The sequence below is a fragment of the Gossypium hirsutum genome, chromosome A05 (assembly GCF_007990345.1).
Source record: "Gossypium hirsutum isolate 1008001.06 chromosome A05, Gossypium_hirsutum_v2.1, whole genome shotgun sequence".
NCBI classification, from domain to species: Eukaryota; Viridiplantae; Streptophyta; class Magnoliopsida; order Malvales; family Malvaceae; genus Gossypium; species Gossypium hirsutum.
In genome coordinates this window covers 99459671-99474254 of record NC_053428.1, presented here as the reverse complement: position 1 = coordinate 99474254, position 14584 = coordinate 99459671, and the positions used below count along the sequence as shown (strand labels likewise).

General features: G+C 34.6%; 3 protein-coding genes across 11 annotated transcripts; 1 reads left to right on the top strand and 2 right to left on the bottom strand.

The window, feature by feature from the left end:
- The first annotated feature begins 387 nt into the window (after nt 1–387).
- Nucleotides 388–1262, top strand: LOC107961466 (transcription factor WER-like). The gene is given in 2 exon segments (NM_001327711.1): nt 388–517; nt 596–1262. Coding segments are annotated over 2 exon segments (660 nt in total). The 3' UTR covers nt 1126–1262.
- A 492-nt stretch (nt 1263–1754) lies between these two features.
- Nucleotides 1755–4726, bottom strand: LOC107959851 (carbonic anhydrase, chloroplastic). Of its 3 annotated transcripts, none has more exons than XM_016896015.2 (8): nt 4404–4726; nt 3514–3575; nt 3239–3370; nt 3097–3145; nt 2900–3016; nt 2668–2807; nt 2458–2563; nt 1755–2267 (listed from the first exon to the last, which is right to left on the bottom strand). In XM_016896015.2, exons 1-8 carry the CDS (start codon nt 4599–4601, stop codon nt 2103–2105), a joined length of 969 nt encoding a protein of 322 aa, XP_016751504.2. In that variant the 5' UTR covers nt 4602–4726; the 3' UTR covers nt 1755–2102. The 3 variants fall into 3 exon arrangements, with proteins under 3 accessions (XP_016751504.2, XP_016751502.1, XP_016751503.1); XM_016896013.2 differs by lacking the exon at nt 4404–4726 and adding an exon at nt 3864–4009; XM_016896014.2 differs by lacking the exon at nt 4404–4726 and adding an exon at nt 3676–3809.
- A 1908-nt stretch (nt 4727–6634) lies between these two features.
- LOC107959850 (probable phospholipid-transporting ATPase 8) lies at nt 6635–13998 on the bottom strand. Of its 7 annotated transcripts, none has more exons than XM_041114247.1 (13): nt 13864–13970; nt 13227–13480; nt 12995–13116; nt 10561–11894; nt 10303–10413; nt 9915–10191; nt 9586–9674; nt 9401–9509; nt 9079–9325; nt 8885–9021; nt 8134–8232; nt 7672–7863; nt 6635–7548 (listed from the first exon to the last, which is right to left on the bottom strand). In XM_041114247.1, the coding sequence occupies exons 2-13, from the start codon at nt 13303–13305 to the stop codon at nt 6913–6915; spliced, it is 3432 nt and encodes a 1143-aa protein (XP_040970181.1). In that variant the 5' UTR covers nt 13306–13480; nt 13864–13970; the 3' UTR covers nt 6635–6912. The 7 variants fall into 7 exon arrangements, with proteins under 7 accessions (XP_040970181.1, XP_040970183.1, XP_040970179.1 ...); XM_041114249.1 differs by having other exon boundaries at nt 8885–9010; nt 9122–9325; XM_041114245.1 differs by having other exon boundaries at nt 12995–13480; nt 13864–13998.
- Between the last annotated feature and the right edge of the window lie 586 nt (nt 13999–14584).

The following is a 14584-nucleotide window of genomic DNA, read 5'->3' as shown; positions in this document are numbered from 1 at the left end:
CTTAATCCTGAAGGAATGAACTCTTTTGTTTATATATAGAAAAAAAAAACACCATAATTTAGGTTATGGATTTTTTTTTAACTTTAACATTTACCATTTATTTTAATCCAAAATATGTGGAATTAATTTAGCATGAATCTAATTAAGAGAGCTCACAAAATATGTCAAGATGTGTGCAAAAGCTATTAAGAGTAATTTATCCAAATCTGCCATCCATCATCATCTCATCATTACCTCCATATATACAACCAGAATTCTAAACTTACAGCTAAGAAAAAGGAAAATATATATATATTTAAAACACATTTGTGTTTCAAAAAAAACTAATCCATATACTGCAAAATCCTTGTGCATCTTCTTCAAAGCAAACAGCAACAACTCCAACAAATGTCCATGAAAAAAGAAGGTGAAATTCTATACAAAAAGGGATTATGGGCAATGGAGGAAGACAAGTTACTCATTGATTATGTCAATGTCCATGGAAAAGGACAATGGAACAAAATAGCCAACAGAACAGGTTCTTAACAACACAGTCACACTTCATTTTTTCTGTCTTTTCTTCTTTAAGATGTTATGTTTTTTGTTCCTTGTACAGGTTTGAAGAGAAGTGGGAAAAGTTGTCGGCTAAGGTGGATGAATTACCTGAGTCCTAACGTTAAAAAGGGTGATTTTTCTGAAGAAGAAGAAGACCTCGTCATTAGACTTCATAAGCTTCTTGGAAACAGGTGGTCTTTGATTGCGAAACGAGTTCCAGGTCGAACTGACAATCAAGTCAAGAATTACTGGAATAGTCATTTGAGGAAGAAACTAGGGATCATTGATCAAAACAAGACAAGGATCGATTTTTGTCAAAGTTCAAAGCAAGTCAAAGTGTGTCATGTTGATGAGGCAGCCACGGATCCAAGTCCTGGACATGGAACAACCACTGAAACCACGGGTATAACAGTGGATCAGAGTAACCAGCAGGAAGTCATTGATCATCGGGTCTTAAACAATACTACTCAAGAATCAATGACCAGTGAGAGTTATATCAACACTTTCTGGATTCCTGACCATGATTATGAGCTAAGTACACTTGCCATGATTGACCACTTCCATGAATGTTCTTCTTTTCATCTTAGCTAGAGACTATGTTATTAGATTCGGGTTTTATTTTTAGATATAAGTATGCATCTAACATGGCAATGTTAAATTTTTCAAAAGATTTTTCATGTATTTGAGCAGTTCATGTGTTTGAAGATTAAGATATTTCTGAAACAAATGCCACAATCAAAATAACCATTATCGAATTTAGTGAACTGTAAAACCATTTTTATTTCATGTGTTTGAAGATTAAGATATTAAACCGTTTAAAGCTATCATGGTGGAAAGGCTAATAAATTTTTACTCGATATATATTTTTCAGTTTGTGTAAGGTCAGGTTCAATTACTATAATTTTATGTAGATATGCAGTTCACATTTATAGAAAAGAGTATTGAATGAAAATTTATTTGTTCAGGTTTGGTGGTTTCGGCATAATACATACAGATCTCAAACAAGAATATTATAATATATACATCAATGGTATAAATTGATGAAATACAGGTCCACATGACTGTGATTAATGGCAATTAAAAATGCTTTAAGTTCTGGAATGAACAAACTGCTGAGAAACCAAGCCTTTATTGGATGATGTTTAATAATGGAAGAGTGAGATGTTTGAAAATATCAATCTCACATAGGGTAAAAAGTATATTGGTGGGACATTTAAAAGTTCAAAAAGCAAATTTATTATCCAACCCAGTAATATTATACATAATAAGTCTAACAGCCCCTCGAGATTAAAGGGAGAAAGAGGAGAGGAATTATGGCTAACCAATCCCAAGTCCCATCACAAATTTTCTCATAAGATGATACGCACTCGCTAACAGTTGAGAACGTTTACGATGGTAGATAAAATAAGAGGACTGAATGGCGGTCCTTGGGCAGCCATTAATATAGTCATTAGAAGCATATGTTTCTTTTATTCTTAAGTGCAGAAGGAGACAAGCATGCGTAGTACAATACTGTAGGAAAAAGAAATAATTAAGGAACAAAGATGGTGTCACTGCAGATGATGATTTCAGACGGAGAGAGGCGAAGAAAGCCGGAAATTGAGACTCCAAAGCTCGAAACTTCCTTTAACGAAATCGTAGTAACCACCCTTGAGTGCTAGAGTTTTCCTCACCAATCCATCTCTCACAAATGGATAACTTAGCAAGTTTCCAAGGGATACATTCACTGCTTCCTGAAATTATATATAATACACCCATCGTCGGTTAGAAACTTGTGAACCAGGACTTAACCCAGTTGGTTCATACAATCTATGCTAGTATGTTCAATCAAGGTGATATTCCCATAATCATGACTCCATGTGTGCTAGACAGGGATATATGTAACTCGTTTTCTATCCCGAGAAGCTGAGATTTAAGGTATACCTTCTCACAATGTGTACATTGAACTCCCAAAGGCTCGCCCCCGTGTTCTGCTTGAACCTTGGTCTTAGCAGGCATTCCAATCTTAACCCAATCTTCTATGAAATCACTGCAATTCTCAATCAGATTATAGTTAGTAAATGAATCAGTTATTTAATTAGTTAGTAAATGTAGAAAGCTTTTTTTCTTTTTGTAGAGCAATGAGGCCCATACGTAGAAGTTGTTCCATCATATGGGAAAGACATGAGTCCTTTGATTCCACCACAGGCACTGTGCCCAATCACCACAATTTCTTGAACCTTGAGATGTAAAACTGCATATTCAACTGCAGATCCAGTTCCAGCGTATTTAGTCTGTCATAACATACACAAATGAGTCATCAACCTGACAGAGCTTTAAAATGAACCCGGACCCAACAGTTCGATGCAATTCTTCTGTAAGTTACCTGATCGTAAGGTGGAACAATATTAGCAACATTACGAACCACGAAAGCTTCCCCTGGTTGCATGTCCAGAACATGAGATGGGCATACCCTGGAGTCGGAGCAGGCAACAATCATATACTGCAACAATTTTATACCCCACATTTAGCTCTACAAATTATTGCAGCAATACATGTTAGTGAATGTGTATATATATGTACCTTGGGGCTTTGGCCCTTGGCAAGCTCAGCATACAAAGCAGGATTCTTCCTGCAAGAAGACAAAAAGCAAGCAGTTAGTGAAAAACCATTGAAGAATATGAAGAAAATTAAAGGAAAAAAAATGAAAAGAGTGATGACTAACTCATATTTTTGTGACTTGAAGTAAACGAATCCTTGTTTCAACCTCTCCACAGAATCATCAGATGTTGTCTTTAACTCAGCTGTCACTTGATCTACCTTTGCGGCTGCTACAGCTTTCAATTCTCCTTTCTCACTACATGTATCAATTTATTCAAAGTTAATGCTGAGAAACTTTTAAACTCCAATTAATTTAAGTTAAAAGTCTACTCTTCTCATGTTCTGAGAGCACCAACAGTTGATAAAAGTTAAGATAGTTTATAATTTTATATATATTACCTAAGCAGTTTCTTGAGAGCTTCAATGGCTTCCTCGTATGACTTGTCTCCCATGTCTTCTCTCTGAAAAATTTCAAGCACCAGTAAAAGTCAGTGACTTTCTTATATGTTCTTACCATTACATGTACATGTATATATATTATTAGTTCGTTGGAGGGCATACAAAAATGAGAAATGTCTGACAATAAAGAAACAAACTAGTTCAATGAATCTTTCTCTGTTTTGAATAAATGTTAAATCTTAATTTAGCTCTCAGAACCAGCTATTTTATATTTGATGTTATTTAGCCAGAAAGAGAGATAATTAATTGGATTGGCTGATTTGGGTTAATCAGAGCCACACGCGTCTTACTAGACCAGGTAAGGGCATTAGCACCATTGATGGAAGGCCAACTCAGGAAACAAAACGTGATTTGGGAAGGTTTTCTTTGTAATTTAAATGTTATTTATTTAGCCAACCAAAGAAATAAATTTGATTGGTGGGTTTAGGGTAACCACAGCCTCACACGTATTATTAGCAAGGCTGTAAGCTGCTCATGTGGCTACTGCCACCATTGATGAAATGCCACGTGGTTGACAAATCATGAGATAAAACGTGGTTTGGATATAATTACTTTTGATGTGGCAATTTACGTCTTTAGCCACTCCTAGAGTTTCACGTGCTAAACTCTCACGGATTGCCACATTAATATTTAATATTTTCATGACAATGGAAATATATATATTATTTGATACTCAAAATGTCACTTTATTAAAAGTTTTTAGAAATAAATATAAAAATATTTTAATAATAACTGCGTAATATATTATATATTTATATTTTAATAATGCGAGATTTAAGAAGTAAAAAAAAAAAGGTAATGTAATAAAAGAGAATAATCCATATGTATACCCAATTAGAAGGGGTGAGCAAAGGAACAGGAGCAGCGAAAACAGGCTGGTTGCGGATGAGTGTTGGAGGAGAAGGGGAAGAGTTGAGGGTGGCAACAATGGAGGAGGATCGTAATGTGGGTCGCCAGAGAGGGAAAGAAGTGGCGGTGGCAGTGGAGGACGAAGTGAGGCACCAGCCGTTAATGGAAGCGGTCGACATTGCCACAAGGTGTCATACAATTTACAATATTTATACCATATTTTTGTGAAGGATAGCTTCTACCTCTGTAGATTATGTTTGGACGTTGGATGGACATCCATTTTTCTCTTTCTAACGCATTATCATGAATAAATTTAGGATTAATCTCACGCACTTTTAATTAATAATAAAATAACACATAATTGCTAGTGTAGAATAAAAAATATATTAAAGTACTTACGATTAAATTTATTTAATATAATTAAATATTAAATATAATTATTTTTTTTGAATAAATATAACTATTTTATTTCTCTTTCAAGTGTTGGTTTTACATTTCCGCTTTTAAATTTTAAAATTTAAACTTTGGATTTGATATTTTTATATTTATTTATATTTAATAATTATAATTAATATATTTTTAAAAATAATTTTTTATTTTTAAATTCTTTAATTTTTTTATTTTATATTAATGACAATCTTCTATCTTATTTTTTAGTGATTTAGTGATAGTGCATAAAATTTATGCTGCACCCAAACATCAAATATTTTTCATAAAAATTTATTACATTTTTTTTCATTACATCTTTATATATTATTAATGTAGTCTTTTTCCCTCTTGAGACATGCATGCAATGATTTTAAAGGTATAATGATAAATTTAATCCACAATGTTTATATTTTTTTTAATTTGATTTTTATTCTTTTTATTTTGTTTAATTTGACTTTTAGTCTTTTAAAAAAATTTAAATTAATTTTTTAAAGAGAAAATAGTGACTAAAACATTAATTTTTAACGTTGTTGACATGATAACTTACATGACAATTCATATGCACATCATACTAACATAACAACATTCATTTTATATGTCACGTCAATAAATAATTTATAAATTATAAAAATAAAATAAATCAAAGTTAAAATTGAAAAAATATATAAAAAGTTCATGAAATTTAAAAATATATAGTACAGGACATAACTACACATAGATTGCATGCAGACTGTCATATTTAAAATTTTAATATTTTAGTTAGTATTCTCATCAAAAAAACATCATTTCGACACTTTTAAAAGGTTGATAGTTAATTTTAACTCTTTTTAAAAAAATGATATCAAATTTAGCTAAAAAAAACAATGGCTAAATTGAAGATATAAACGTAAAGGGTTAAATTTGACATTATTCCTATTTTAAAAAAATTTTCCAGGAAGATGATAAATATATGTTTGAAACAAAACTTACAAAAAAAAAAGTGGGGGATAATATTGAGAAATATAAAGCAAAAGTTGTTGGGTTTTGGGGGGGAGGGGGGGAGCAATGGTGCAGCAGGAGAGATGAAGATGAATGAATGAATGGGTGAAAATATTAAAGCAATGGATAGATGAAGATAAAACCCTATCCCTAAAACATGGCTCCAATGATATGTGGGGTTGTGTTAGATAGTCAACCTCAGCTGTTCTTTTCGATGTTTATTTGTTTTTGGATATGTCCACACATTCCTGGCAATACCGCCTGCTTTCTCGCTCCTTTCACAATGGAAGAAATTTGAGAAACTAGCCATGTTTTCCCCCTATAATTTGAGTGGGAGAGAAAGGATTTTTTTTGTAATTATTTTTTATAAGAAAATTTGTTAAAATAATTTTATAACTATTTTACTTTTTTTTTAAATATTAGTGGCTGACATTTAAATATAAACTCGTAGCAACATTTAGTAAAAAACTTCAGAGACTGTCGGATTAGTTCATCTGCAAGAATTGCATAGCGTGGAGGGGCGGCTGGCTTTGCTTAACTCGATCCCCTCCGTCTGAAATGAATATATTTGCAAATTCTGAACTGAGAAAAGTGATGATGGTATTACTATTGGAAACTTAAAAGTGTTCTTATATGTATCACTTGTTTCTTGTAATAATGTTGAATGTAAACATATTTAACAACGAAACAAAGATTATGTCGACATACATGTACATCCGATATGAATATTGTATATAAATATATATCCGAAGAGTTGGAGATGAGAAACCTTACCCAATAATGTTATCATGTTATTGCCATTCCCTTAGCAAAAGGATAAAATGCTCTTACCTTCCATTGCAAATTCACAAGTTAGACAAGCTTAAGAAAAAAAAAACCAATTACATATCAGTGAGGTCAGTGTGTTTGAAGCATAGCTATGCATTAACAAGACTTTCATAAATCAGATTTACACCCCTAATCTACACACCAAGTCCAGCAGAAGCAATTCCGATGTTTGCGCTTTTCTTGAGGCACCTGTGCTTAAACTGCCGAGAAAAAAAGACAACCTGATTCGTATATCAAGGCACCATTCCAATTTCATCAGTTCTTTCGCTTCGAACTTGCCTTAAGATTATCTATTCTGATTCTAACCTCTGAAGGCAACTCACTAGAAGTCCGGGCCTCCGAACTTTCTGAAAGTCTTCTTTGAGTTGCATCATATTCCGTGCTTTCTGGCCTTCGTCTTTGTATTTGTATTCTATCATGTTCCATAGGTTGAAATCGAATCTGAAAAGCCCTATAGGAAAGTAGAGGTAGTAACGCGGCAATAACAACAAGAAGGGTGGTGAGCCAGTACAGGATGCTCGGAGCACAAGCTTCGACAAGAACCTTGTATGCTGTGGTAGATAATGTCGGAGGAATCGAACCATAAACCACCAAGAATATATACCAAAAGGCAATGCTTCCCCATATGAACAGATGCTGGATCCATGTGAAGTAATTGATCGACAACGCCATTTGGCAATTTACAGTCCAAACTACACATGTATACATTGTCACCCCAAGAACCGAATAATCAGCAACTTGACCATCTTTGCGGAATGCTGGACCAGTTATTGAGTTGGTCGTTAAGAAGTATATGATTATGGAACTAAGAAGTCCATTAAACATCCAACCAAGAATACGGGGCCAATTGAAGAGGATATTCCGCACACCCTCTTGATATAATAAAGGATGCTGCAAAAGAAAAGACAGACATTCTAAGCTCATATGCACAGGAGGTAGCAGTTCGGAACACGCAAAAACAAGTTTCTTCAGAGTGAAACTGCATCTATGACATTAACATACAGAATTGTTTACCTTGAGGCAAAGTCTGGCTGAAACATCCTGATCAAAAACACCAAGAGCGATTACAGGAAGCGAAGTGAAGAAGACATTGTAGCATGACATGTACCAATCATTATAAGCAGGCTGACCGGAGAAATAAGTGTAGGCCTCAAACCAAAACAAGGTAAATCCAAAAGTGATGTTCTTGTAGAAAAAGTAGCAGATCTGCAATAACCGAAAACATAATTATGATTTCAGCACGAATATTCATTTTTTGTTAAATGTTTGCCTAATCTATTCCCGGAAATCGAAGAAATCACCAAAAAAATTGTTAAAGGTCCATTCTCCAAAAGTATAACACCAATTCGAAGACAAGAGTCTTATGCAAAATGAAATAATCCACAACAAAGACTATCGTTCTCAAGATATCAAAATAATAAGATTATCTGAGTTTAACTTTGCAGCGATGTGGAAAACCGATGAGAACATTCTTACCATCATCGATATTCGCCTGTAACACCAATGGCCATGCACCAGTAATAAACGTTCCAAAAAACGAAATTGAGCTATCGCAAAATCACTTGCCATAACAGCCTGCAGTTCATGATAGTTATTAGAAGTAAGTTAGAAACCAGACAAACAGTTAAATATCTCAAAGACAGGACATGGTCTAAACCAAAATATGAGGTCTCGCAGTAAGAAGAAATTCATAAGTTTGAGTTCATTCTTCCTTCGAAGAGGAAAATTCATAGAAAGCCATATATTCTATCAAATCAAATATCCCTATAAAATGGATGAACTATCAAGCATAAGCCACAAAAAGGTGCAGAAAGCCAGGTTACCAAAACGGAAGGAGGCAAGAGCCAAGAGCCAAGGCAATGCTATAAAAGGATCATCGGAAGAAATCACTTCATGCCTAGGAAAAACAGATAAAATAGCAGAACCACATCTCGATAAAGAACACCATTGCATGATTTGACTCCTCTAATCCCCAGAAACAAAAAGAAATGTACGAATTATAAGAGAAGACCTAGTTGCTCATCTCGAGTGTGAGGGACAGATATGGGGCTGTATCCAACACGTGCATGTTTTTTCTCATATAAATACTTAAGTTCTTGGAGGATCATATCCCATTCTCATTTCCAAATATGTGTTGGATACTAATGTTGGACACAGATACTTCCAAAACAAAAAAGGAATCAGAGCAATATAGGAGAATCCTACGAGAACAAAGACATAATTTTACCTGCATCCCTTCGACTCCACTTATGCCTACCCCAATATCAGCCTCTTGAAGCATACCAACATCGTTTGCTCCATCACCAATAGCTAGTGTTGTTCTACCCGTAACGGATTTCACCAGTCTTGTAATCTGCATATATACTAGAATTTTATCAAATTATTTTCACGTCAATTGCTTCAAAGTCTGATAATCCTTACAAAAATCCCATCGCTTGCTTGGCTCCACAAACATGATACTTACAACAGCCTTTTGTTTCGGTGAAGATCGACAGCATATAACAGTAGCACAACGCATTGCAAGATCCATAAAGCTGTTTACCAGATTCTTGTCCATAGCATAAGTCAAGGACTTGCCATCAATTATCAGGCCAAACTCAGTTGAACTTTCTTCAGTCACTTGAGATTTTGCCTTGAGTATTTGCAGCTTTATACTATTAAGAGAAGCCTAAAAACATAATAGATTCAGATGTTTCCCAATATGGATTGCATTAATATCACTTCAGAATAATGTAGTCTGTACCTCAGCAATGGCCTCCTTATCCCCTTCTTTTTCCTGGGCTAAAATTTCCGGCAACTCTAGCGTGATCACAATCTGTTTCATTCCATGTCTTAGTAGACTGCATGCATACCTGTGGAAATGCAGTATTTATAGCATTTACATTCATTAAACTATAGACAATAAGTTCGGTTCAACTTGTACCATACCCGATATTAATAGCAGTTCCCCTTTTGTCGCCTGTCAAGACCCATATTCCAATTCCAGCACGTGCAAGCTTGTCAATACAGCCTGGGACCTGCATAATGAAGAAACATAGTTGTTTATAAAAACCATAAATAATTAGATTAGACAACAAAACCAATTTTATATACACAATTTGGCACTTATTTCTTTGTTAAGATATTACAGATGTTTCAATATAAAACAATAGGATGATATATTAAAGCACATATTGAGATAGGTCAGTGATTTCAGAAGTTTCATTAGAAATTATAGTAATAACAGTTGCAACAAATCCCAAACTAATTTAACTGACCCCCTTTTGTAATTTGTCTTCAACAGCTGTGGCACCGAGAAGAATTAAGTCCCTTTCAATTTGACAAGCCAATTCATCCATCAAAACATCTCTATCAGCAGATACAGAAGTTTTGGCCTTCAGAAATTCTTGTTCCCAAGTTTTATACTCATCATTATCAAGCTCACGATATGCAACTGCCATGGTTCGTAATCCTGCCTCGGAATATTTTTCAATATGCTCCTTGGTCCGTTCCTCATACGCCCTACCTTCTTTCGAAAGCCTTTCAAATATAACACTGCACATATTGTGAAAAATGAAGATATTACATCAACGCAACTGTTCTACAACTTCATAAAATTCTACCACAATATATCTGCATGAGGAAGCATGGGTTACAAGTTATAACCTGTCTGCACCCTTGGCAAGGAGCAACAACTGGTTCTCTGGGTTCTTTACAATTACGGACATCCTTTTCCGAGCACTACTGAACTCCAAAACATGAAGAAGCTCGTATACCCTGCAAAGTAGACACTAATTCATTCACAGCTGCCTTGTGAAGCTGCTCATTTTATGTAGCTAGACAACTGTTTTTTTTTGGGGGGAGATAAGATTAATAATGTGCATAACAAGATTGAGATGATGTGAAAGGTTACAAAAAAGTTACCTGTCAACTCTTATGCCACTCGTGGGATCTAATTCACGCAATTTTATGCTTGTTTGATTCCTTGCAAAAAATTCAAAACCAACCTCTCGAGCAGCAATGACAAATGCTGCTTCATCAGGTGACTCAGCTTCATACATAATCTCATCAGGACCCATTACTTCAGGAACTGCTGTATGGCAAGTTGCTAAGACCCGAAAGAACTTTTGTATGACATCCCTTTGAGGTTCAGACACCCATTTCCCATCCATAATATGTTCATCTCTGAAGTTGAAACCCTTGAAGGATTTTTTTGATTCAGAAGCATCAATAGGCGCCTGTTCAGTCAATTGCTCACCTCTTTTCCTCGCCAGAGCAATTTCAACCTCTGTCATGCCACGACCATAGAGAGTGCCAGCTATTGAACATTTCACAAACTCCATCGAGTTGCATGTCAAAGTGCCAGTTTTGTCGGAGAGTATAGTATGGACCTGACCAAGTTCCTCATTCAAATTAGATGTCCGTGCATGCGCTGGCCTATCCATTACCTCGTCATACATAGCCTGATCTTGATTAATGAAAATGCTTTGTAAAACCTTGCAAATCTCAATTGAGACATACAATGATATAGGTATCAAATATCCATACAACATAAGACCGGTCAAGCAATGCAAAAATGCAGCCACTGCTGGTCTTCTGGGGTCAAAGAATACAGTTGTTTTATCTGGTCGGAGATACCACCTTGTATAATTTCCACCGCTAAGATCGTTATTAGTTTCAATTCCAAAAAACAGAGATCCTATGAATGATACCAAAATCAGAGTACTGAAAAGGACATATATTATCCTATCCATCCTCCTCTCAATCTTAGTCCTCTTGGAAGGAGGATCTGTTGCATTCTGCATTACTTTTGTGTCATGTCCAGTAAAAATAACCACACCGAAGATATATTCAGTATTCTTCAGTTTAGAATCTCGCAAAAGGATCTGCTGTGGGGAAAGTGAGTATTGTTGACAATCAAAGTACAATGTTCCGATGAAAGAATAAAGATGCTCATTTGGATCCTCACACTTGATCACAGCTCTAAATTCCTTGAGGCTCTCTGCACTAGAATAGAAGGATGTTACATTGAGAGCATGCTTTAACTTTAAATTAGTCTCTCCATCAAGGTTCATTGTCTCAACATAGCAAACAACATCTTCGTAGCTTGAAGAAAGTAGGAGTAAATCAGCAGGAAAATATTCGTCCTTGCACACCTTAACAAGATCACCAACACGGAGATCCTTCCATTTGGTTTGTCTGAAAGAACATGAACTTTTATCGTAAACTTCAACCTTTCGATTGTTTGCCTCTATATCCTGAAAACCATGGAGACTGCTACTTTAGATGTCTTATACACATTCAAAGAAAACTTACTGGAACGAAGAGTGCCCACGGAAGCAAGAAGACTAACACATATCACAACAAAATGACAAACAAAGGGCCGAATACAACACCGATGCATGCATTTCAATGTATCAGCAATCAGAAAATGAAAATTGCATCGAGATTAAATTTCAACAAATGTAGCCAAACAAGGTTCAGTTACAAGCCAAATATAATATTGGAAAACTGAAGCTGCATCAACCCTATATAAAAGGAGTTTTTAGCTTACCTTATTAAAAATGAACGGAAAAAAACAGAAATGATAACTTTTATTCTCACAATGACACTCTTCATTATACTTACTGAGAAAATAATTTGCAGGCACAAGAAAGACCCTCCAAATACATGGAAATAGGTGGAAATAATTGAAAATGCTTATGTCAGACACATATCAACATCTAACACTCACACTCGAGTCCAAGAATGCTTTATTGTTATAATCATGACAAAGCATAGAAACCTCTTAAGATAGGACAGGAGAATTTAATTACCATATCCAAGTTTGTGAGCTTGGACCATCTGATGTGAAACTTTTGTCCTCAAGTACCTTTGAACTTGCTTTTAATGTGTCTAAATTTAATATTTACAGATCAAGTCATTGCAGTCTTAATAAAAGCAGTTAATTCAATTACGGTGCATCTATTTTGAAATCGGGTTAATAACAAAGAACAAGACAAGAATCATACTCCCACTATCATATATGGACAAGCAAATTAAAATTACCATGAAAAAAAATAGCATGTTCGTTAATAGTAGCCGTTGTTATTTATGGGAACAACATAAATACCAGTACATTAATCAAAAACCTTGATGGTATATCATGCGATGCAACAGATTTACTGACAACAATGTGAAATTCTGTGACCTATTTTACGGTACAATTTGTCCTATTTGTTAAACACATTTGGTGTAGTTTGAACTTGTTTATTTTTTTTATTTTACAGAATACAATTTGAACCGAAAGCATTCAATAGGAAGCAAACAAACAGTTATAGCAAAGCACCAAAAGGAGAGTAAGAAATTCAAGCATCACCTGGAGGTTTCGCCTCCAATCTTCGACACCCTCTTTGGCCATTGTAGCTCCAATCACCACAACGAGAGGCAGAATAATGCTTGGTGCTGAATATGGAGCCAGCGGACTAAAAGAAACACAAGCTACAACAAGAAAATAGATATTTGCAACCCTTCTAAACTGCTCAAACAAAGACTTTGGGAGGAAATTAACTGCTGTATACTTGGTAGTGGAGACATAATTCCCCCGATACCTGAGCCGAATTTGCTCTTGACTATCAGGTTCGTTGCAATACACCACTCTTGAGTACCCTTTTTGCCCGATTTGGGCATGTTCGTCTTGAGAACTCGACCGACAACATGCAAATGAGCAAAGCTTGCTTAACTGTATGCTTCTTTTCCTTATTCTAGCCATTGCCAAAGCTTAAATCCAGACAGGGTTGTCTCTCTTTTAGCAATAGATCACTAAAGAACTCAGATTTCCCTCACAATCATCAATCACATTAACCTTCCAAATCAACCACATACAAATGTAATAATCTTCCAATTCCCCTTTATAACACTATGAACAGTAACCCCCTTCCCAATCCAATCAAATTCACCAAAACATAAACAAAAATAAACCCAATGAGTAAAAATTCTTATCTTTGCACCCACATGAGCTTTGAATGCCTTTGATTTCTGAGCTAAAATCCCAACACAGAAAGTGCATGAACAAGCATTTAAAAAAAAAAAGCTCAACTCTTTATTTTAAAAATACAAGAAAAACCTCATATTTGTAACCTTAACTGCACCAATTTAAGACAACCCAACAAATGAAAAAAGTCTTTAAAAAAAACAGTAAATCCTTATTACAACCAACAAGTTTTCTATCAAAAGAAAATTCCTTACTTTCAGTTGAAGTTGCAGAGATCTCTTCCTTGTTGCCTGAAAGTTCCAAACTTTTAAAGAAGTGTGAGAAAGGCAATATAAAATAAAAATAAAAAGTGAGGTGCTTTGCATTAGTCTTAGAGTAGTTAGCTTTGCCGCTGTTATAAGCAAGAACTAACCATGAAAACTTAACATAGATTGTATAGCACTGGATGATTGCCTTAAACACAAAATGGGACAAAACAAAACCAGGGTAAATTACATTTAAGCCATCTGTAGTTCAACATTTTGCAATAAGATCCCAATTTCTTTTACCCAAGATTCAAGTTTTGAATAAATATAAAAAAGATACAAAAAAATTTATCAGAGGTTTTCATGTATAATGTTCTAAATGAAAGGGCTAATTTACTCATATATGCTGAAAAAATTGATATTTGACCATCTATGCTTTTTATTTTTTTAAATTTACCAATATATGTTCTATACTGTACGTCTTTACTAAAAACATGTCTTACATGGTGCACTTTCAACCAGGTCAGCTAGAAATGTGCAATGTAGATTGCATTTTCACTAAAATTAATAGCTTAGCTCTTTTGCTCAAATGGTTAAATGATTCTTTCAAGCTTTTTTTTAATTTATGTTTATAATTAATAAATATATTATTTTTCAAGTTTCTTAATTTTAATATATTTTTAATTAATAACTCTTTTATTTATAAAATCAAATAATTATTGCAAATATC